This window comes from Salvelinus fontinalis, chromosome 18 (genome assembly GCF_029448725.1).
Source record: "Salvelinus fontinalis isolate EN_2023a chromosome 18, ASM2944872v1, whole genome shotgun sequence".
NCBI classification, from domain to species: Eukaryota; Metazoa; Chordata; class Actinopteri; order Salmoniformes; family Salmonidae; genus Salvelinus; species Salvelinus fontinalis.
In genome coordinates, this window is record NC_074682.1 from 57,142,915 (window position 1) to 57,167,834 (window position 24,920).

Consider the following 24,920-nt stretch of genomic DNA (forward strand, 5'->3'; position numbering starts at 1 on the left):
CCTGGACCATAGAGAGAACAGAGGATACACCTGGACCATAGAGAGAACAGAGGTTATACCTGGACCATAGAGAGAACAGAGGTTACACCTGGACCATAGAGAGAACAGAGGTTACACCTGGACCATAGAGAGAACAGAGGTTACACCTGGACCATAGAGAGAACAGAGGATACACCTGGACCATAGAGAGAACAGAGGTTACACCTGGACCATAGAGAGAACAGAGGTTACACCTGGACCATAGAGAGAACAGAGGTTACACCTGGACCATAGAGAGATCAGAGGATACACCTGGTACTACACAACACACAGAGCCTCCTTCCCAAATGACACCCTAGTCCCTACATACTGCTCTGGCCAATAGTAGTAGTGCACAATGTAGCGACTAGGATGCCATTGGGATGCAAGCCAGAGAGTGCAGAGGTTAGACCTGTAACATTAAAACAACGTGGTGAGTCATTCTGATGTATTATTTGAGAGAGAACCAAAACCCCATACGTAATGGAGGAGGCCTTGTGAAGCTGGACGTTGGGATCAATGCTGGGGCTATTGTCCCTGCTCGTGTACCAGCGCGCATACCTTGTAAACAAGACAACCACGCCGTCCGTCCCTCCTGCAATTCACGGTGTACCTCTCAAACGTGTGCGTTGGGATCGAGGCGGAAGGTGAATTTCAGTTCCAACCCGAAATGGACAATAAAGTATCGTCCCAGTTGTCTCTTAATTTTGTAACGTGATAGGATATCCAGTATCTCTTCTGTCCTGCTCAGCTCACCGCTGTGGGATCTCTGTGTCAGCACAGGCGTGTTAGTCAGATCAATATGAAGAGACACTGAGTAAAGGATCTATGGCACAGTAGCTACTGTGTAAGCTACCTCATCCCCATATTGTTTTTATTTACTTTTCTGCTCTTTTGTACACCAGTATCACTACTTACACATCATCATCCTCTGCTTATTTATCATCTGCTCATTTATCACTCCAGTGTTGATCTGCTAAATTGTTATTACTTGCTACTATAGGCCTATTTATTGCCTTACCTCCTCACGCCATTTGCACACACTGTATATAGAGTTTCTTTTTTCCTATTGTGTTATTGACTGTACGCTTGTTTATTTCATGTGTAACTCTGTTGTTTGTGTCGCACTGCTGTGATTTATCTTGGCCAAGTGGCAGTTGTAAATGAGAACTTGTTCTCAACTAGCTTACCTGGTTAAATAAAGGTTAAATAAACTGATACCGAAGGGATCATACAATGTAGAAGGAGGCAGTGTATTGGGCATGCATTCTAAGTGGTAGTATATGCTGGTATGTTCTCTGTTGTCTTGGTTAGATCTCCCGTTGCAACAAAAAAAAAGAAGAGAGCTTTAAAAACTTTCAGGTGAAATAAAGTTTTGAAAGAAAAAACCCACCATAGAAAAACTCTGGGCTCACCTGCATCCCACAGACACGTACCCCCAGGGTGGCGGAGGTACTCTGCTCACACTTCTGCATCTGCCTGGCTGCTTTCTCCTCCGAGGCGTCGTCCCCGTGCTGCCGCGTGCCCATCTTCAGGTCCAGGATGCACGGGTAGCTGAAGTGGTGAACCACGTTCTCAAGGAGCAGAAACTCTGGGAGGGGTGAAAGGTCAAGGAGACAGCACTCTATTCGAAGGTTAATTATCTAAACGTTAAAAAAAGAAATCACTCAAGGAATTGTCTCGCTCTCTCTCTTCGGGACTCACACCCTGCCTGTGACTGCAAATCAGTGGCAACCTCGGTCCACGAGGCCAATACCTCTTTACTCCTCAAGGTCAAGAGCTTGGATTCTTGAGTGGGAGACCAGGGTTCAGATCCCACCAGTTACACAGGGGAGGTGTCAGATTAAAAAGGAAGTCAAAAGTCTCACTTAATTTGATTAAATAGTACTCTTGTAATAGTTTAGTTGGTATAACACAGCATAGCATAGTTTAGTTGGTATAACACAGCATAGTTTAGTTGGTATAACACAGCATAGTTTAGTTGGTATAACACAGCATTTCATAGTTTAGTTGGTATAACACAGCATAGTCCATCATGGATTCATCTTCCTGTATTCATAGCTTACTGTATAAAGAGCCTGTAGATGAGTAACTAACGTATTTGAGATATTACATACACACGACTACAGCTGGATCGACAAAACAGATGGCCTGGTAAGACATGGACATTCAACTCGACTTCCAACCACTTGAGAACTGAAACAAAAAATAAAACCAATTCAGACAGTCAATCCTTTTAGGTTTCTTATCGTTTGAACCCAAATGAAACCGTTTAACGTGCAGCAGTCAAGTCTCAGTAAAATATAATTTTAATCTCTTTTTCCTCTCAGTGTGCAAAACAAACTAAACAGAGCAAGAAGAATGTGTGAGCACAGTGGAAAGTCTAATCTTGCCCCCCCCCCCCCCCCCCCCGTCGTCTCTAGTTTCTGCTGCCGCTGTATATGTGGACAGTGTTCTCCTTTAACATGGGGGCTCACGTCAGCTAAGAATTTCAAACAAGAAAGACAGACAGTCAGGTAGAACTTGAACTAAGCGCCTAAACAAAATCAACCACCCACTCACTCGCAGGCCATCGTAGATACAGGACAACTTCCAAAATGGCACCCTATTCCCCTACATAGTGCACTACTTTTTTCTGGTCAAAAGTAGAACACTATGTAGGGGAATAGGGTACATTTAGGACACACAGGAATTCCCCAGATTGTTATGTACAACATAATGTTATCTTCTGATAATATCTGGTTCCTGTGGTGAGGTGGTCAGTGTTTTAGATGGTCAGTGAAGAACCTGACACTACTTTGACAGTTGGGAAAAGAAGGGTGCAGCTCATCGAGGAGTGCCCTTGGTGCGAATTCTACATTTCGGGAAGCACCTCAAAACGCCAGGCTTGTGTCCCAAATGGAACCCTATTGACTATATAGAGAACAGCGTTCCATTTGGGACAGAGGTTGTTCTAAGCCCTGTCTTTTTTTTCCCACGGCCCTACTCCGACAGGTTAGATCACCAGAGAACTCCAGGGTCTGTGAAGGCCAGCAGTGTTGTAACATTACTCCTGACCAACGCCTTGTTCAGGTAATGGGAGTCAGATCGTGTTTATTTAACTTGACCAAGTCATTGGTCAACTCCCCTGTTTGCACTTTCCCTCTGTTTATCCTTCATTCCTTATCTTTTTCCCCCTCACCCTGTCTGGTTATGGTAAGCGTGAACAGAGAACTAAATGAACTAATCAATTGAGGGAAATGATCGGTCTCAGTTCCAGGTACCTAATCATGTAAAGTTTAACTTAAACCAGTTAAGACTTCCCCTCTGTTCATCTACCATCTAACCCCGTCTATCCCCTCTGTTCATCTACCATCTATCCCCTCTGTTCATCTACCATCTAACCCCGTCTAACCCCTCTGTTCATCTACCATCTAACCCCGTCTATCCCCTCTGTTCATCTACCATCTAACCCCGTCTATCCCCTCTGTTCATCTACCATCTAACCCCGTCTATCCCCTCTGTTCATCTACCATCTATCCCCTCTGTTCATCTACCATCTAACCCCGTCTATCCCCTCTGTTCATCTACCATCTAACCCCGTCTATCCCCTCTGTTCATCTACCATCTAACCCCGTCTATCCCCTCTGTTCATCTACCATCTATCCCCTCTGTTCATCTACCATCTATCCCCTCTGTTCATCTACCATCTATCCCCTCTGTTCATCTACCATCTATCCCCTCTGTTCATCTACCATCTATCCCCTCTGTTCATCTACCATCTATCCCCTCTGTTCATCTACCATCTATCCCCTCTGTTCATCTACCATCTATCCCCTCTGTTCATCTACCATCTATCCCCTCTGTTCATCTACCATCTATCCCCTCTGTTCATCTACCATCTATCCCCTCTGTTCATCTACCATCTATCCCCTCTGTTCATCTACCATCTATCCCCTCTGTTCATCTACCATCTATCCCCTCTGTTCATCTACCATATATCCCCTCTGTTCATCTACCATCTAACCCCGTCTATCCCCTATGTTCATCTACCGTCTAACCCCGTCTATCCCCTCTGTTCATCTACCGTCTAACCCCGTCTATCCCCTCTGTTCATCTACCATCTAACCCCGTCTATCCCCTCTGTTCATCTACCATCTAACCCCGTCTATCCCCTCTGTTCATCTACCATCTAACCCCGTCTATCCCCTTTGTTCATCTACCATCTAACCCCGTCTATCCCCTCTATTCATCTACCATCTAACCCCGTCTATCCCCTATGTTCATCTACCGTCTAACCCCGTCTATCCCCTCTGTTCATCTACCGTCTAACCCCGTCTATCCCCTCCGTTCATCTACCGTCTAACCCCGTCTATCCCCTCCGTTCATCTACCGTCTAACCCCGTCTATCCCCTCTGTTCATCTACCATCTATCCCCTCTGTTCATCTACCATCTAACCCCGTCTATCCCCTCTGTTCATCTACCATCTATCCCCTCTGTTCATCTACCATCTAACCCCGTCTATCCCCTCTGTTCATCTACCGTCTAACCCCGTCTATCCCCTCCGTTCATCTACCATCTAACCCCGTCTATCCCCTCCGTTCATCTACCATCTAACCCCGTCTATCCCCTCCGTTCATCTACCGTCTAACCCCGTCTATCCCCTCCGTTCATCTACCATCTAACCCCGTCTATCCCCTCTGTTCATCTACCATCTATCCCCTCTGTTCATCTACCATCTAACCCCGTCTATCCCCTCTGTTCATCTACCATCTATCCCCTCTGTTCATCTACCATCTAACCCCGTCTATCCCCTCTGTTCATCTACCATCTAACCCCGTCTATCCCCTCTGTTCATCTACCGTCTAACCCCGTCTATCCCCTCCGTTCATCTACCGTCTAACCCCGTCTATCCCCTCCGTTCATCTACCGTCTAACCCCGTCTATCCCCTCCGTTCATCTACCGTCTAACCCCGTCTATCCCCTCCGTTCATCTACCGTCTAACCCCGTCTACCCCCTCCGTCCATCTACCATCTAACCCCGTCTACCCCCTCTGTCCATCTACCATCTAACCCCGTCTACCCCCTCTGTCCATCTACCATCTAACCCCGTCTGTCCCCTCTGTTCATCTACCATCTAACCCCTCTGTTCATCTACCATCTAACCCCTCTGTTCATCTACCATCTAACCCAGTCTGTCCCCTCTGTTCATCTACCATCTAACCCCTCTGTTCATCTACCATCTAACCCCGTCTGTCCCCTCTGTTCATCTACCATCTAACCCCGTCTATCCCCTCTGTTCATCTACCATCTAACCCCTCTGTTCATCTACCATCTGACCCCTCTGTTCATCTACCATCTATCCCCTCTGTTCATCTACCATCTATCCCCTCTGTTCATCTACCATCTATCCCCTCTGTTCATCTACCATCTAACCCCGTCTATCCCCTCTGTTCATCTACCATCTAACCCCGTCTATCCCCTCTGTTCATCTACCATCTAACCCCGTCTATCCCCTCTGTTCATCTACCATCTAACCCCGTCTATCCCCTCTGTTCATCTACCATCTAACCCCGTCTATCCCCTCTGTTCATCTACCGTCTAACCCCGTCTGTCCCCTCTGTTCATCTACCATCTAACCCCGTCTATCCCCTCTGTTCATCTACCATCTAACCCCTCTGTTCATCTACCATCTAACCCCGTCTATCCCCTCTGTTCATCTACCATCTAACCCCGTCTATCCCCTCTGTTCATCTACCATCTAACCCCGTCTATCCCCTCTGTTCATCTACCATCTACCCCCGTCTAACCCCTCTGTTCATCTACCATCTACCCCCGTCTATCCCCTCTGTTCATCTACCATCTACCCCCGTCTATCCCCTCTGTTCATCTACCATCTAACCCCTCTGTTCATCTACCATCTAACCCCTCTGTTCATCTACCATCTAACCCCTCTGTTCATCTACCATCTAACCCCTCTGTTCATCTACCATCTAACCCCGTCTGTCCCCTCTGTTCATCTACCATCTAACCCCTCTGTTCATCTACCATCTATCCCCTCTGTTCATCTACCATCTAACCCCGTCTATCCCCTCTGTTCATCTACCATCTAACCCTGTCTGTCCCCTCTGTTCATCTACCATCTAACCCCGTCTATCCCCTCTGTTCATCTACCATCTAACCCCGTCTATCCCCTCTGTTCATCTACCATCTAACTGCTCTGTTCATCTACCATCTAACCCCGTCTATCCCCTCTGTTCATCTACCATCTAACCCCGTCTATCCCCTCTGTTCATCTACCATCTAACCCCGTCTATCCCCTCTGTTCATCTACCATCTAACCCCGTCTATCCCCTCTGTCCATCTACCATCGAACCCCGTCTATCCCCTCTGTTCATCTACCATCTAACCCCTCTGTTCATCTACCATCTAACCCCGTCTGTCCCCTCTGTTCATCTACCATCTAACCCCTCTGTTCATCTACCATCTAACCCCGTCTATCCCCTCTGTTCATCTACCATCTAACCCCGTCTATCCCCTCTGTTCATCTACCATCTAACCCCGTCTATCCCCTCTGTTCATCTACCATCTAACCCCGTCTATCCCCTCTGTTCATCTACCATCTAACCCCGTCTATCCCCTCTGTTCAACTACCATCTAACCCCGTCTATCCCCTCTGTTCATCTACCATCTAACCCCATCTAACCCCTCTGTTCATCTACCATCTAACTGCTCTGTTCATCTACCATCTAACCCCGTCTATCCCCTCTGTTCATCTACCATCTAACCCCGTCTATCCCCTCTGTTCATCTACCATCTAACCCCGTCTATCCCCTCTGTTCAACTACCATCTAACCCCGTCTATCCCCTCTGTTCATCTACCATCTAACCCCATCTAACCCCTCTGTTCATCTACCATCTAACTGCTCTGTTCATCTACCATCTAACCCCTCTGTTCATCTACCATCTAACCCCATCTAACCCCTCTGTTCATCTACCATCTAACTGCTCTGTTCATCTACCATCTAACCCCTCTGTTCATCTACCATCTAACCCCATCTAACCCCTCTGTTCATCTACCATCTAACTGCTCTGTTCATCTACCATCTATCCCCTCTGTTCATCTACCATCTAACCCCGTCTATCCCCTCTGTTCATCTACCATCTAACCCCGTCTATCCCCTCTGTTCATCTGCCATCTAACCCCGTCTATCTCCTCTGTTCATCTACCATCTAACCCCGTCTAACCCCTCTGTTCATCTACCATCTAACCCCGTCTATCCCCTCTATTCATCTACCGTCTAACCCCGTCTATCCCCTCTGTTCATCTACCATCTACCCCCGTCTGTCCCCTCTGTTCATCTACCATCTAACCCCTCTGTTCATCTACCATCTAACCCCTCTGTTCATCTACCATCTAACCCCGTCTATCCCCTCTATTCATCTACCATCTAACCCCGTCTGTCCCCTCTGTTCATCTACCGTCTAACCCCGTCTATCCCCTCTGTTCATCTACCGTCTAACCCCGTCTATCCCCTCTGTTCATCTACCATCTAACCCCGTCTATCCCCTCTGTTCATCTACCATCTAACCCCGTCTATCCCCTCTGTTCATCTACCATCTAACCCCGTCTATCCCCTCTGTTCATCTACCATCTAACCCCGTCTATCCCCTCTGTTCATCTACCATCTAACCCCGTCTATCCCCTCTGTTCATCTACCATCTAACCCCGTCTATCCCCTCTGTTCATCTACCATCTAACCCCGTCTATCCCCTCTGTTCATCTACCATCTAACCCCGTCTAACCCCTGTTCATCTACCATCTAACCCCGTCTAACCCCTCTGTTCATCTACCATCTAACCCCGTCTATCCCCTCTGTTCATCTACCATCTAACCCCGTCTATCCCCTCTGTTCATCTACCATCTAACCCCGTCTAACCCCTGTTCATCTACCATCTAACCCCGTCTAACCCCTCTGTTCATCTACCATCTAACCCCGTCTATCCCCTCTGTTCATCTACCATCTAACCCCTCTGTTCATCTACCATCTAACCCCGTCTAACCCCTCTGTTCATCTACCATCTATCCCCTCTGTTCATCTACCATCTATCCCCTCTGTTCATCTACCATCTATCCCCTCTGTTCATCTACCATCTAACCCCTCTGTTCATCTACCATCTAACCCCTCTGTTCATCTACCATCTAACCCCGTCTAACCCCTCTGTTCATCTACCATCTAACCCCGTCTATCTGGTTAGGCAACAACATAGAAACAGGAGACTGAGAGACCCTCATTGATTGGTTGAGTCAGTCAGTCAGTCATTCAGTCCCAGACACCTCAACATGAGGACCGTAGTGATCAATAAGGAAAACATAACCTCATTATCAGGAGCATTGAGCATCCTGTTCCTGAATAAGTAGAAACATCTTCCTCGTGTTCTGCTGAGCTTCCAAACGACTGCCCGATTTGTGTTACTACACTAAGAACCCAGCAGATATGACAAGGCATTGATAGTATAGTAACACATCTATTGATCTCTCAATGCCTTGTCATATCTGCTGGGTTCTTAGTTAGTGTAGTAACACATCTATTGATCTATCAATGCCTTGTCATATCTGCTGTGTTCTTAGTTAGTGTAGTAACACATCTATTGATCTATCAATGCCTTGTCATATCTGATGGGTTCTTAGTTAGTGTAGTAACACATCTATTGATCTAACTAAGAACCCATCAGATATGACAAGGCATTGATAGATCAATAGATGTGTTACTATACTAACTAAGAACCCATCAGATATGACAAGGCATTGATAGATCAATAGATGTGTTACTATACTAACTAAGAACCCAGCAGATATGACAAGGCATTGATAGATCAATAGATGTGTTACTATACTAACTAAGAACCCATCAGATATGACAAGGCATTGATAGATCAAGAGATGGCTAAATAGGTTTTAAATGCCGAGTGGCGTAGCGGTCTAACTACATCTCAGTGCAAGAGGCGTCACTACAGTCCCTGGTTTGAACCCAGGCTGTATCACATCCGGTCGTGATTGGGTGTCCCATAGAGTGGCGCACAATTGGCCCAGTATCGTCCGGGTTTGGCCGTCATAGTAAATAAGAATTTATTCTTAACTGACTTGCCAAGTTAAATAAATAAATAAAAAGGGATACTGTAGAGCTTCCTGTCCTTGGACTCTGATCTCATGCGACTGAGCTGTTGCCTGTGACAGCGGAGACTCCAGGGGTTGTGGCTGATCTTCTCTGAGCCCAGGCCGCTGTTATTATCCAGCATCTGGAAGGGAATATCACTGTAGATCTGGAGCTCTAGACGAGGACTTTTCAGCTCCTGGAGACTGGATGGGGGACAATAAAACACACAGGACAACAGGGTTAACACAGGAGAGACCACTGGTTAACTACAGCACCACAGCATGTCAGTGTGGCTCTGGAGCCGCAGGTTAACTAACAGGTCTAACAGGTTAACTAACTGGTTAACTAACAGGTCTAACAGGTCAACTAACAGGTTAACTAACAGGTCAACTACAGCACCACAGCATGTCAGTGTGGCTCTGGAGCCGCAGGTTAACTAACAGGTCTAACAGGTTAACTAACTGGTTAACTAACAGGTCTAACAGGTCAACTAACAGGTTAACTAACAGGTCAACTACAGCACCACAGCATGTCAGTGTGGCTCTGGAGCCGCAGGTTAACTATCAGGTCTAACAGGTTAACTGGTCAACTAACAGGTCAACTAACAGGTCAACTAACAGGTCAACTAACAGGTCAACTAACAGGTCAACTACAGCACCACAGCATGTCAGTGTGGCTCTGGAGCTCCAGGGGCCTCATGCAGAAACAATACAGGTAAATGTAATAACAAGATAGATTCATATGTCTAACTATTTTAGCAATGCTTACATGTCCTATTTAATTTCCATGATCATTTCAGAATAAATTGCTCACTTTTTCTGCCTGACGGTTCATACTGGTGAAGTAGCCTACAGGCCTACAACGTCCTCATTTCATTGGACCCCATTTTACAGTAGTAAATAGATCAACTACACTGAAAGTAAAATACAAAGTCAACATGTAAATGTCGGACCCGTGTTTCACGAGCTGAAATAAAAGATCCCAGAAATGTTCCACACGCACAAAAAGATAATTTCTCTCAAATTTTGTGCACGGATGTGTTTACATCCCTGTTAGCGATCATTTCTCCTTTGACAAGATTATGCCACAACTGTCAGGTGGATGGATTATCAAGAAGCTGATTAAACAGCATGATCATTACACAGGTGCACCTTGTGCTGGGGACAATAAAAGACCACTAAAATGTGCAGTTTTGTCACACAACACAATGCCACAGATGTCTCAAGTTAAGGGAGCGTGCAATTGGCAAGCTGATTTAATTTAATTTCCATTTCTCTCGGTAGGGCCCGTCCTACACGGCGTCTCGGTAGGGCCCGTCCTACACGGCGTCTCGGTAGGGCCCGTCCTACCCGGCGTCTCGGTAGGGCCCGTCCTACACGGCGTCTCGGTAGGGCCCGTCCTACACGGCGTCTCGGTAGGGCCCGTCCTACACGGCGTCTCGGTAGGGCCCGTCTTACACGGCGTCTCGGTAGGGCCCGTCTTACACGGCGTCTCGGTAGGGCCCGTCTTACACGGCGTCTCGGTAGGGCCCGTCTTACACGGCGTCTCGGTAGGGCCCGTCTTACACGGCGTCTCGGTAGGGCCCGTCTTACACGGCGTCTCGGTAGGGCCCGTCTTACACGGCGTCTCGGTAGGGCCCGTCTTACACGGCGTCTCGGTAGGGCCCGTCTTACACGGCGTCTCGGTAGGGCCCGTCTTACACGGCGTCTCGGTAGGGCCCGTCTTACACGGCGTCTCGGTAGGGCCCGTCTTACACGGCGTCTCGGTAGGGCCCGTCTTACACGGCGTCTCGGTAGGGCCCGTCTTACACGGCGTCTCGGTAGGGCCCGTCTTACACGGCGTCTCGGTAGGGCCCGTCTTACACGGCGTCTCGGTAGGGCCCGTCTTACACGGCGTCTCGGTAGGGCCCGTCTTACACGGCGTCTCGGTAGGGCCCGTCTTACACGGCGTCTCGGTAGGGCCCGTCCTACACGGCGTCTCGGTAGGACCCGTCCTACACGGCGTCTCGGTAGGACCCGTCCTACACGGCGTCTCGGTAGGACCCGTCCTACACGGCGTCTCGGTAGGGCCCGTCTTACACGGCGTCTCGGTAGGGCCTGTCTTACACGGCGTCTCAGTAGGCCTGTCCTACACGGCGTCTCAGTAGGACCTGTCTTACACGGCGTCTCAGTAGGCCTGTCTTACACGGCGTCTCAGTAGACCTGTCTTACACGACGTCTCAGTAGGCCTGTCTTACACGACGTCTCAGTAGGCCTGTCGTACATGTCTCTGCCTTCTGTGTGTAGCTCCTGAACAACACACAGGAACACAGGTTAACAACTAACGCAGGCCACCAAAACACAAACCCAGAGGCATCACAACATATTCAACTTAGTTAGCCAACCTACATTATTCCAAGTCTATCATATGAACAAATCAAGCAACTGGGTCCTACTCACTTCTCAGTGCTGTCACTCTCGTGCGGTAGCCTTTCCTCTTTGATCTCGGAGGTGGAGCGGTGGAGGCTGCGTCGGGAGTGTTTCCTCCGGGGTTGCTCCCTCTCCGGTAGGTCCTCGTGGTCCAGGATCTCGCTCTCCACGTACGGGTACGCCACCAGGTTGATGTAACCGTCCATATCCCCCTCAAAACACACCAAAACCATGCCTAGAAAGAGGAGAGGGGAGAAGGTGCACTTGAGTGGGTGATTTACACAATTACATTTTAAATATTTCAGAATACAATGTTTAAATAAAAAATAAAAAATGTATTGGATTATAGAGTATGGAAAATCTTCTGAAAATATAAAATTTGTATGGAATAAAAAAAAGCCTGCGTCAAATATTGTGATGATAATAAGGGTCTTTCATGGGAGAAAGACTGATGAGATATAATGTGTTGTCAGAAACCTGAAACGAGAGGAAAATACCACCAGTGTGTAAGATAAGCAGGGAAAGGGAAACGATACGGGTTCAGGTTTATAGGAGATAGAGGTGAATGTCATCTCATCTGGCCAGGCAGTCTGTCACAACAGTCAGGGTTAGGGAGAGGTTGAGAGGGAACAGGAGAGGAGAGAGAAATAGGACTCATCTATCTCCTCTTTAATTCATTCTAGAGTGGTAGAAAATGTGTAGGTGAAAGATTACAGTAGAGAGACAGGCAGGGTGGGGCCAGAGTGAGTAAATGATGCTAGCCACTCTGTCCCTCTCTCTGAGGCGGCTGGGGCATGTCCTGAAACTTTCTGAAGAGAATGAGAATGCCCGTCTGTGTGTGTGCGGTGCGAGCGTCGACCGCTTTGTGTAGCCGTTAGCGATGATGCTAATGAAAACAGTCTTCTGGTTGATGGAAAGGCTTTCCCAAAATCCTTCTCTATTAAATGGTAACTACAATGTAGCCTTGTCAGTTTTACAAACTCTACAAAAACACAGCTAGGGACGGCAAGGCAGGGCGGGGCGGGGCGGGGTAGGGCAAGGCAGGGCGGGGCGGGGTAGGGCAAGGCAGGCGTAGGGAAGTATCAGCTTGGACGGGGAAGGGCAGCAGTAGGTAAATGCTCTTAGCTAGCCTCTCCTCTCCTGCTGAGTCTTGATAGATTGGATGGATAGATAGGATGGATGGATAGATAGATGGATGGACGAGAGATAGATATAGATAGGAGATGGATGGATGATAGATAGAGATGGATAGATAGATGATGGATGGATGATAGATTGATGGATGGATGGTGGATGACAGATGGGTGGATATGATGGATGGATGATGGGTGGATGATGGATGGATAGATGATAGATGGATGGATGGATGATAGGTGGATGATGGGTGGATGATGGATGGATAGATGATAGGTGGATGATGGGTGGATGAATGATGGATAGATGATAGATGGATGGATGATAGGTGGATGATGGATGGATAGATGATGGATAGATGGATGGATGGATGGAGATGGATGGATAGATGATGGGTGGATAGATGATGATAGATAGATGGATGGATGGATGGAGATGGATGGATAGATGATGGGTGGATGATGGATGATGGATGGAGATGGATGGATAGATGATGGATAGACAGCAACTAAGGCTTTAGACTCTCAGATCCCTCCTAGATGATGTCACCAGTCGACCAGGACTCAACACCACTAGCCAACGGAGACAGGGCTGATGTCAGGGGAGGACCATGTGTGCTTACGTGTGTAAGTGAGAGACAGCCAGAGAGCGTAAGAGGAGAAAACGTGATTATGCAAGCACAGCCGTGTAACTGTGCTCCTGAAACAGAGAGCTAATTCTATCAGGGATCAGTTTAATGACCATTAAATATTCAGCCTGTGTGTGTGTGTGTGTGTGTGTGTGTGTGTGTGTGTGTGTGTGTGTGTGTGTGTGTGTGTGTGTGTGTGTGTGTGTGTGTGTGTGTGTGTGTGTGTGTGTGTGTGTGTGTGTGTGTGTGTGTGTGTGTGTGTGTCTGTAAGTGTGTGTGTCCAGAGCAATTACACACAGACTGGTTCAATCCCAGGTGAGCCCCTGGCATGAGCACGTATTCAAAAATCTTCACCTTTTACAGCACAACAAAAAAGATGACATGGACAGATGGGACCTGATCCCAGATCAGCACTACAGCACAACAAACAAGATGACATGGACAGATGGGACCTGATCCCAGATCAGCACTACAGCACAACAAAAAAGATGACATGGACAGATGGGACCTGATCCCAGATCAGCACTACAGCACAACAAACAAGATGACATGGACAGATGGGACCTGATCCCAGATCAGCACTACAGCACAACAAAAAAGATGACATGGACAGATGGGACCTGATCCCAGATCAGCACTACAGCACAACAAACAAGATGACATGGACAGATGGGACCTGATCCCAGATCAGCACTACAGCACAACAAACAAGATGACATGGACAGATGGGACCTGATCCCAGATCAGCACTACAAACAAGATGACATGGACAGATGGGACCTGATCCCAGATCAGCACTACAAACAAGATGACATGGACAGATGGGACCTGATCCCAGATCAGCACTACAAACAAGATGACATAGACAAGATGGGACCTGATCCCAGATCAGCACTACAGCACAACAAACAAGATGACATGGACAGATGGGACCTGATCCCAGATCAGCACTACAGCACAACAAGATGACATGGACAGATGGGACCTGATCCCAGATCAGCACTACAGCACAACAAACAAGATGACATGGACAGATGGGACCTGATCCCAGATCAGCACTACAGCACAACAAACAAGATAACATGGACAGATGGGACCTGATCCCAGATCAGCACTACAGCACAACAAACAAGATGACATGGACAGATGGGACCTGATCCCAGATCAGCACTACAGCACAACAAACAAGATGACATGGACAGATGGGACCTGATCCCAGATCAGCACTACAGCACAACAAACAAGATGACATGGACAGATGGGACCTTATCCAAGATCAGCACTACAGCACAACAAACAAGATGACATGGAGAGATGGGACCTTATCCAAGATCAGCACTACAGCACAACAAACAAGATGACATGGACAGATGGGACCTTATCCAAGATCAGCACTACAGCACAACAAACAAGATGACATGGACAGATGGGACCTTATCCAAGATCAGCACTACAGCACAACAAACAAGATGACATGGACAGATGGGACCTTATCCAAGATCAGCACTACAGCACAACAAACAAGATGACATGGACAGATGGGACCTTATCCAAGATCAGCACTACAGCACAACAAACAAGATGACATGGACAGATGGGACCTTATCCAAGATCAGCACTACAGCACAACAAACAAGATGACATGGACAGATGGGACCTGATCCCAGATCAGCACTACAGCACAACAAACAAGATGACATGGACAGATGGGACCTTATCCAAGATCAGCACTACAGCACAACAAACAAGATGACATGGACAGATGGGACCTTATCCAAGATCAGCACTACAGCACAACAAACAAGATGACATGGACAGATGGGACCTTATCCAAGATCAGCACTACAGCACAACAAACAAGATGACATGGACAGATGGGACCTTATCCCAGATCAGCACTACAGCACAACAAACAAGATGACATGGACAGATGGGACCTTATCCAAGATCAGCACTACAGCACAACAAACAAGATGACATGGACAGATGGGACCTTATCCAAGATCAGCACTACAGCACAACAAACAAGATGACATGGACAGATGGGACCTTATCCAAGATCAGCACTACAGCACAACAAACAAGATGACATGGACAGATGGGACCTTATCCAAGATCAGCACTACAGCACAACAAACAAGATGACATGGACAGATGGGACCTTATCCAAGATCAGCACTACAGCACAACAAACAAGATGACATGGACAGATGGGACCTTATCCAAGATCAGCACTACAGCACAACAAACAAGATGACATGGACAGATGGGACCTTATCCAAGATCAGCACTACAGCACAACAAACAAGATGACATGGACCGATGGGAACCTGATCCAAGATCAGCACTACAGCACAACAAACAAGATGACATGGACAGATGGGACCTTATCCAAGATCAGCACTACAGCACAACAAACAAGATGACATGGACAGATGGGACCTGATCCCAGATCAGCACTACAGCACAACAAACAAGATGACATGGACAGATGGGACCTTATCCAAGATCAGCACTCGTATTTTGAGACTTTTTATGAATATGGGCCAATCTTCTCTTTCATGCAACAGCAGCTAACTGAGCTCAGCAGCACTGAATAGGGCCATGTTGATCCAACTCAGGGGGTTCCCATACTTTTTTTAGCCCACGACCCCATTTTGATATCTGAAAATTCTCACGACCCCATTTTGATATCTGACAATTCTCGCGACCCCATTTTGATATCTGACAATTCTCGCGACCCCATTTTGATATCTGACAATTCTCGCGACCCCAACCATGTGAAAAAAATTACGTAAAGTATTCAGACCCCTTCACTTTTCCTCATGTTATGTTACAGCCTTATTCTACAATACATTCATTTCCCCCCTCATCAATCTACACACAATACCCCATAACGACAAAGAGTTCGCAAATTCATGAAAGATAACAGAAATACCTTATTTTTATAAGTATTCAGACCCTTTGCTGTGAGACTCGAAATTGAGCTCAGGTGCATCCTGTTTCCATTGATCATCCTTGAGATGTTTCTACAACTTGATTGGAGTCCACCTGTGGTTAATGCAATTGATTGGACATGATTTGGAAAGGCACACACACCTGTCTATATAAGGTCCCACAGTTGACAGTGCATGTTAGAACAAAAGCCAAGCCATGAGGTTGAAGGAATTGTCCGTAGAGCTCTGAGACAGGATTGTGTTGAGGCACAGATCTGGGGAAAAGTACCAAAAAAAATTCTGCAGCATTGAAGGTCCCCAAGACCACAGTGGCCTCCAACATTCTTAAATGGAAGAAGTGTGGAACCACCAAGACTCTTTCTAGAGCCGGCCGCCCGGCCAAAATGAGCAATCAGGGGAGAAGGACCTTGGTCAGGGATATGACCAAGAACCCAATGGTCACTGACAGAGCACCAGAGTTCCTCTGTGGAGATGGGACAACCTTCCAGAAGGACAACCATCTCTGCAGCACTCCACCAATCAGGCCTTTATGGTAGAGTGGCCAGACGGAAGCCACTCCTCAGTAAAAAGGCACATGACAGCCAGCTGGGAGTTTGCCAAAAGGCACCTAAAGACTCTCAGACGATGAACAAGAAGATTCTATGTTCTCATGAAACCAAGATTGAATTATTTGGCCTGAATGCGAAGCGTCACGTCTGGAGGAAACCTGGCACCATCTCTACGGTAAAGTATGGTGGTGGCAGCATCATGATGTAGGGATGTTTTCAGTGGCAGGTACTGGGAGTACTGAGAGATCTTTGATGAAAACCTGCTCCAGAGCGCTTAGGACCTCAGACTGGGGCGAAGGTTCACCTTCCAAAAGGACAATGACCCTAATCACGCAGCCAAGACAATGCAGGAGTGGCTTCGGGACAAGTTTCTGAATGTCCTTGTTGCCCAATCAGAGCCCGAACTTGAACCCGATCAAACATCTCTGTAGAGACCTGAAAATAGCTGTGCAGCAACACTCCCCATCCAACCTGACAGAGCTTGAGAGGATCTTCAGAGAAGAATTGGAGAAACTCCCCAAATACAAGTGTGCCAAGCTTCAAATCAAAGTTTATTTGTCATGTGCGCCGAACAGGTGTAGACCTTAGTGAAATGCTTAATAACAGGCTCTAACCAATAGTGCAAAAAAGGTATTAGGTGAACAATAGGTAGGTAAAGAAATAAAACAACAGTAAAAAGACAGGCTATATACAGTTGCGAGGCTATAAAAGTAGCGAGGCTACATACAGACACCGGTGAGTCAGGCTGATTGAGGTAGTATGTACATGAATGTATGGTTAAATGGACTGTGCATATATGATGAACAGAGAGTAGCAGTAGCGTAAAAGAGAGGTTGGCGGGTGGCAGGACACAGTACAGATAGCCCGGTTAACCAATGTGCGGGAGCACTGGTTGGTCGGGCTAATTGAGGTAGTATGTACATGAATGTATAGTTAAAGTGACTATGCATATATGATAAACAGAGAGTAGCAGCAACTACTCTGGGGGGGGGGGGGAATATGTAAATAGTCCGGGTAGCCATTTGATTACCTGTTCAGGAGTCTTATGGCTTGGGGGTAAAAACTGCTGAGAAGCCTTTTTGTCCTAGACTTGGCACTCCGGTACCGCTTGCCATGCGGTAGTAGAGAGAACAGTCTATGACTGGGGTGGCTGGGGTCATACTCAAGAAGACTCTAGGCTGCAAAAGGTGCTTCGACAAAGTACTGAGTAAAGGGTCTGAATACTTATGTAAATGTGATAATTCAGTTGATTAAAAAAAAAATTAGCAAAAATGTCTAAAAACCTGGTTTTGCTTTGTCATTATGGGGTATCGTGTGTAGATTGAGGCTGTAACGTTTCAAAATGCAACGTAGTTAACAGAAAATGTTTACCTTTTTTAAATGTGGGGCTATGGCAGTCAAACATTCTAACAATATTTCTAATTGTCTTCTCAACTCACCATCACATACTTTTAATGTGGGGCTGTGTCAGTCAATTAAAAAATGAGTCTGACACAATGTATCTTATCTCATCTCCACTAATGAGATGGGTGTGCTTGACGCATGTCAGGGGGCGTGGTCGATAGAGCACACCTCACCTCTGCTGTCAAATCCAACCTGGATGGATATTTGGTTTTAATGCAGACGAGAGCACTGAATCCAGCTTCACACAGATATGAGCTGGTGAAGGGTACTATGAGTTTTATGGTGCGTTCAAGACCACTGGAAATTCGGAAAAATGCGAGGTCAAATCACGATGTCATTAATCTTCAAACAGGAACTCTAGAAAGAGTCCAGAGTTCCTGAGTTGGATGACCGTACAAAATGATTATTTCCCCAGTCCTAACTCAACGGGACCACGTTGACCTAACTCAACGGGACCACGTTGACCTAACTCAACGGGACCACGTTGACCTAACTCAACGGGACCCCGTTGACCTAACTCAACGGGACCCCGTTGACCTAACTCAACGGGACCCCGTTGACCTAACTCAACGGGACCCCGTTGACCTAACTCAACGGGACCCCGTTGACCTAACTCAACGGGACCCCGTTGACCTAACTCAACGGGACCCCGTTGACCTAACTCAACGGGACCCCGTTGACCTAACTCAACGGGACCACGTTGACCTAACTCAACGGGACCCCGTTGACCTAACTCAACGGGACCCCGTTGACCTAACTCAACGGGACCCCGTTGACCTAACTCAACGGGACCACGTTGACCTAACTCAACGGGACCACGTTGACCTAACTCAACGGGACCACGTTGACCTAACTCAACGGGACCACGTTGACCTAACTCAACGGGACCACGTTGACCTAACTCAACGGGACCCCGTTGACCTAACTCAACAGGACCACGTTGACCTAACTCAACAGGACCACGTTGACCTAACTCAACAGGACCACGTTGACCTAACTCAACAGGACCCCGTTGACCTAACTCAACGGGACCACGTTGACCTAACTCAACGGGACCACGTTGACCTAACTCAACAGGACCCCGTTGACCTAACTCAACAGGACCACGTTGACCTAACTCAACAGGACCACGTTGACAGTGTTTTCCATTAGCACCGGCAGTTACCTTATCAGCCGGTTAGACTCATTTTCAGCCAGCTACTTTTCCACTTCATATTAACTAGGTTACTTTTCATTTAAAAGTTAAAAATTCGCTAGTCCGATTGCCTGGGGAAAGTAGAAAAAAATAGACAAGATGAATATAGATAAAATAAAAAAAGACCTATATCAAACAATTAGGCCAGTCCCATCAGAATTGGATCAGTGTCCTCCAGACATAATATTTTACACTGTCCTCCCAATCTCAGAGTGTAATTATTGTAGACCTGCATTGACAGGCACAAGCCGTTTTCAAATCATGCCTTTTTTTTTCTTTGCTCAAAAGAGAGCACATTTGTTGAAATTCATTGCTAGTTAGTGAGTTATTTGTCCGGTTATAGCTCATCTTTGGTCAGCAATGAAAATCCTGGGAAAGTGATGTTGTGTGCATCACCTGTGTGTGCCTGTGGCCCATAGCCAGAGGAGAGAGACATTACGCAGCAGCTAAAATAATGAAAACACAACAGACTAACTAGATAGCCAAACTACACAATGTGTTTGGAATTGGCTGATTCTCCCTAGTTAACTATTAGTGTGTATTAAGGTCAACGTCATATCCTAAAATAACTTTCCACCGGGACATGTGAATAAGCGTAAATGGCCAGGTACAGTTGATGAATCCAATGCTGCATACTCCAGTTGTAAAACCGTCTCTCAAGCGCTCATAATTGGCCAGGATTCTTCTCTATTCCAAACTGTCCATGGTTATTCTGACAAAGCCTAATTAATAAGTAACTCCTATACGGTCAAGATCTCCCCTGAACATGGAATATTTTGTTTTGTTATTTATTTTGGTTGTAATTGCATTGTTGCAGGACGGCCAACCATCCTCCTGGAGAGATACTGGGTATGCAGGACGGCCAACCATCCTCCTGGAGAGATACTGGGTGTGCAGGACGGCCAACCATCCTCCTGGAGAGATACTGGGTGTGCAGGATGGCTAACCATCCTCCTGGAGAGATACTGGGTATGCAGGACGGCCAACCATCCTCCTGGAGAGATACTGGGGTATGCAGGACGGCCAACCATCCTCCTGGAGAGATACTGGGTGTGCAGGACGGCCAACCATCCTCCTGGAGAGATACTTGGTGTGCAGGACGGCCAACCATTCTCCTGGAGAGATACTGGGGTATGCAGGACGGCCAACCATCCTCCTGGAGAGATACTGGGTGTGCAAGCTTTTACTCCAGTCCTGCTCTAACACCCCCACATTGTAAAAAAAAAAAAAAAAAACAGCTGTTCAATAGGACCTGGTGTGTTTGAGCAGGATTGGATCAGGGTTGGAGCAGGGTTGGATCAGGGTTGGAGCAGGGTTGGAGCAGGGTTGGAGCAGGGTTGGAGCAAAAGCCTGCACACCCAGTATCTCTCCAGATGGAGGGTTGATGGACCACGTCTTACGCAGTATTTTACTCTGTGGGTGTTAAATGCCTTGCTGAAGGCTTCAACGGCAGGAGATGGCAGATAATACATGAGATCAGAGACCAGCAGACTTCCATTGTCAATTACAGTGATCCTAATAAAGGTTATTTTGTGAGGTGATTTCTGACGTCATACAACACAATTTGTCATTTTTTGGCTCATGGTGTTACAGACCTTTATTTTGGGGGGTGAGTGACTTGAGTTTTCGGGCAAGTTAAAAAAAAAATCATTTATACTTGTCCAAAGGAGATGTGGCAAAAAAAAAAGTGAATGTCAAGCCCTGATATACATATTCTAGTGGTCTATTGATAGGATAGGTGTCTGTCAGTCACAAAGTGAGCGATGACAAATGAACGCAGTCTGCTGTCCAGGTACAAATTGTCCGCGCTGTGGTTGGTTGCAGGCACATTTCTTTACACGGAGGGAGAGAGCATGATGCTGGTGAATTTGCACGTCCCATGTAATGTAATGTGGTAACACGGAGTTGGACATTGGGAAGGACGGTCAGAGCTGGGACATTGGGAAGGACCGTCAGAGCAAGGGCATTGTGAAGGACGGTCAGAGCAGGGGCATTGGGAAGGACCGTCAGAGCAGGGACATTGGGGAGGACGGTCAGAGCAGGGGCATTGGGAAGGACCGTCAGAGCAGGGGCATTGGGAAGGACCGTCAGAGCAGGGGCATTGGGAAGGACCGTCAGAGCAGGGGCATTGGGAAGGACGGTCAGAGCAGGGGCATTGGGAAGGACGGTCAGAGCAGGGGCATTGGGAAGGACCGTCAGAGCAGGGGCATTGGGAAGGACCGTCAGAGCAGGGGCATTGGGAAGTACCGTCAGAGCAGGGGCATCAGAACAGGGACATAGGGGAAGGACGGTCAGAGCAGGGGCATTGGGAAGGACGGTCAGAGCAGGGACATTGGGAAGGACGGTCAGAGCAGGGGCATTGGGAAGGACCGTCAGAGCAGGGGCATTGGGAAGGACCGTCAGAGCAGGGGCATTGGGAAGTACCGTCAGAGCAGGGGCATCAGAACAGGGACATAGGGGAAGGACGGTCAGAGCAGGGGCATTGGGAAGGACCGTCAGAGCAGGGGCATTGGGAAGGACCGTCAGAGCAGGGGCATTGGGAAGGACCGTCAGAGCAGGGGCATTGGGAAGGACCGTCAGAGCAGGGGCATTGGGAAGGACCGTCAGAGCAGGGGCATTGGGAAGGACCGTCAGAGCAGGGGCATTGGGAAGGACCGTCAGAGCAGGGGCATTGGGAAGGACCGTCAGAGCAGGGGCATTGGGAAGGACCGTCAGAGCAGGGGCATCAGAGCAGGGACATTGGGAAGGACCGTCAGAGCAGGGGCATTGGGAAGGACCGTCAGAGCAGGGGCATTGGGAAGGACGGTCAGAGCAGGGGCATTGGGAAGGACCGTCAGAGCAGGGGCATTGGGAAGGACCGTCAGAGCAGGGGCATTGGGAAGGACCGTCAGAGCAGGGGCATTGGGAAGGACCGTCAGAGCAGGGGCATTGGGAAGGACCGTCAGAGCAGGGGCATTGGGAAGGACCGTCAGAGCAGGGGCATTGGGAAGGACCGTCAGAGCAGGGGCATTGGGAAGGACCGTCAGAGCAGGGGCATTGGGAAGGACCGTCAGAGCAGGGGCATTGGGAAGGACCGTCAGAGCAGGGGCATTGGGAAGGACCGTCAGAGCAGGGGCATTGGGAAGGACCGTCAGAGCAGGGGCATTGGGAAGGACCGTCAGAGCAGGGGCATTGGGAAGGGCCGTCAGAGCAGGGACATTGTGAAGGACCGTCAGAGCAGGGACATTGTGAAGGGCCGTCAGAGCAGGGACATTGGGAAGGACCATCAGAGCAGGGACATTGGGAAGGACCGTGAGCACTCAGTAAGTTGAGGCTCTACTCTGTTGGATTTCAATGTATGTCAGTATAGTAAGCCAGCAAACAAATCTCTCAATGAAAATATTTGTACAGGTAAAAAAAAATATATAGCTGGACCTATTCAACGTCTATCCACCTAGAGCAACAATAAAGTCTGTGAATAAAGCCTCCTACAAGGACATCATGTAATACCGTACCTTCCTCCTCCTGACGGATGTCAGGTATCCATATGTATGTTAGAGTATGACCTCGAGTCATCTGTCAGGAAATAGAACAGTCTATTCTCCTGATTAACCGCTGAGAGACACGTTACAGATCCCTCACTGCCTCCTCCTACAGGAATCCAGATCACAGCCAGACGAGAACCGGCACCACAGCCAGACGAGAGCAAACACCACAGACCACAGCCAGACCCAGCACCACAGCCAGACGAGAGCAAACACCACCGACCACAGTCAGACGAAAGCCAGAACCACCGACCACAGCCAGACCAGAGCCAGAACCACCGACCACAGCCAGACCAAAGCCAGAACCACCGACCACAGCCAGACCAGAGCCAGAACCACCGACCACAGCCAGACGAGAACCAACACCACAGCCAGACGAGAACCAACACCACAGCCAGATGAGAGCCAGAACCAACACCACAGCCAGATGAGAGCCAGAACCAACACCACAGCCAGATGAGAACCAACAACACAGCCAGATGAGAGCCAGAACCACCGACCACAGCCAGATGAGAGCCAGAACCACAGCTCTTTCCACTGCAGTGCTTTTATAAGCTGTCTAACTCAATATGATTGATTAGACCAAACGATGCCATCCCAAACACAGATGGCTGGCTGGGGAGCCAGGCGTGCTGCTCTACGTGCGTTATAACACTATGATTTACTCAGGATTTAGAAACATGGACACACTGTAAATGAAGAAAAATATCCTCATAAGTTAGTCACACCTTGCAAGTAGAGTATATTACGCTCAACAATATACTGAAAGATGAGACAAATCAAAGACGGTATATTTTCAATATTCAAAAAATATATATATATGTAAGAAAAGTTTTATTGAAATCAAAATACTACTCATTATTACTGAGCAAACGGTAAAGCTTCTTATGACACAAACGTCTGCTTTGTAGCACCTACAGATGAAACATCATGGAGTCTTAAAGGAAGCCTGGGTAAGCCCAAAATGTAATATGCAAACTTTGATCAATTATTTCTCAATTATGCTTCAACATAAAAAAAAAAAGTTGAATATATATATGTCCACAATCCCTGATCCAATGCTCCAAGTCTATGGATTCATTTTGTAAATATCCCAAAGAATCATGGTCCTGTTTTGTTCTAGTTAGCTCTGTCCTGTCGTAGCTCCATAGACAGCCTGGCTAATGTTAATGTCTGTCTGATAGTTATAACATCCTGTCTCCTCTCTCATATAGAGAACTCTGTGTACCATCAGACCTGCCAAGAAAAAGGCCAAAGCCACACTGTGACAACAGGAGAGTCAGATCAAAGCCTATGAGAACTCCTGGTCTGTCCTACTTTTGGCAGGGTGTGACAGTGTTTTTCCCAGGAGACTTAGTGACAGTGTGCGTCAAGGTCCACATGGTTTCTCTCTCTCTCTCTCTCTCTCTCTCTCTCTCTGAAGGCTGCAGGGGAAAGCCTCTGAGTGGGTGACGAGGACTGAATCCTACAGGAAACTAGGTTGTCTGTGTGCCACTTCAAGAGAACACACTCAGGGACAATGTTGGTTGAGAATCAGACCTCATTGTCTTCTGTCTGCAACGTTTCCACCTGCACTGAGGGTTTGAGGGACCCTAGGAGGGGTAGGAGTGGAGGGGTAGGACTGGAGAGGTAGGACTGGAGGGACCCTAGGAAGGGAGGGACCTTAGGCGTGGAGGGACCCTAGGAGGGGAGGGACCCTATAAGGGGTAGGAGTGGAGGGGTAGGAGTGGAGGGGTAGGACTGGAGAGGTAAGAGTGGAGGGGTAGGACTGGAGAGGTAGGAGTGGAGGGACCCTAGGAAGGGAGGGACCCTAGGTAGGGAGGGACCCTAGGTAGGGAGGGACCTTAGGCGTGGAGGGACCCAAGGAGGGGAGGGACCCTAGGAGGGGTAGGAGTGTAGGGACCCTAGGAGGGGAGGGACCCTAGGAGTGTAGGGACCCTAGGAGGGGTAAGACTGGAGGGGTAGG

At 47.9% G+C, this 24,920-nt stretch overlaps 1 protein-coding gene across 3 annotated transcripts in view; it reads right to left on the reverse strand.

Moving 5' to 3' along the window:
• Positions 1–24,920, reverse strand: part of LOC129815780 (inositol hexakisphosphate kinase 1-like) — an 86,449-nt gene that overhangs the window by 11,911 nt on the left and 49,618 nt on the right. For all 3 annotated transcript variants that reach the window (XM_055869894.1, XM_055869895.1, XM_055869896.1), the window contains exons 3-5: positions 11,595–11,799; positions 9,178–9,359; positions 1,434–1,609 (exon numbers count right to left, since the gene is read on the reverse strand). In XM_055869894.1, coding sequence (XP_055725869.1) covers positions 1,434–1,609; positions 9,178–9,359; positions 11,595–11,799 — 563 coding nt within the window. The remainder of the gene's footprint in view (positions 1–1,433; positions 1,610–9,177; positions 9,360–11,594; positions 11,800–24,920) is intronic.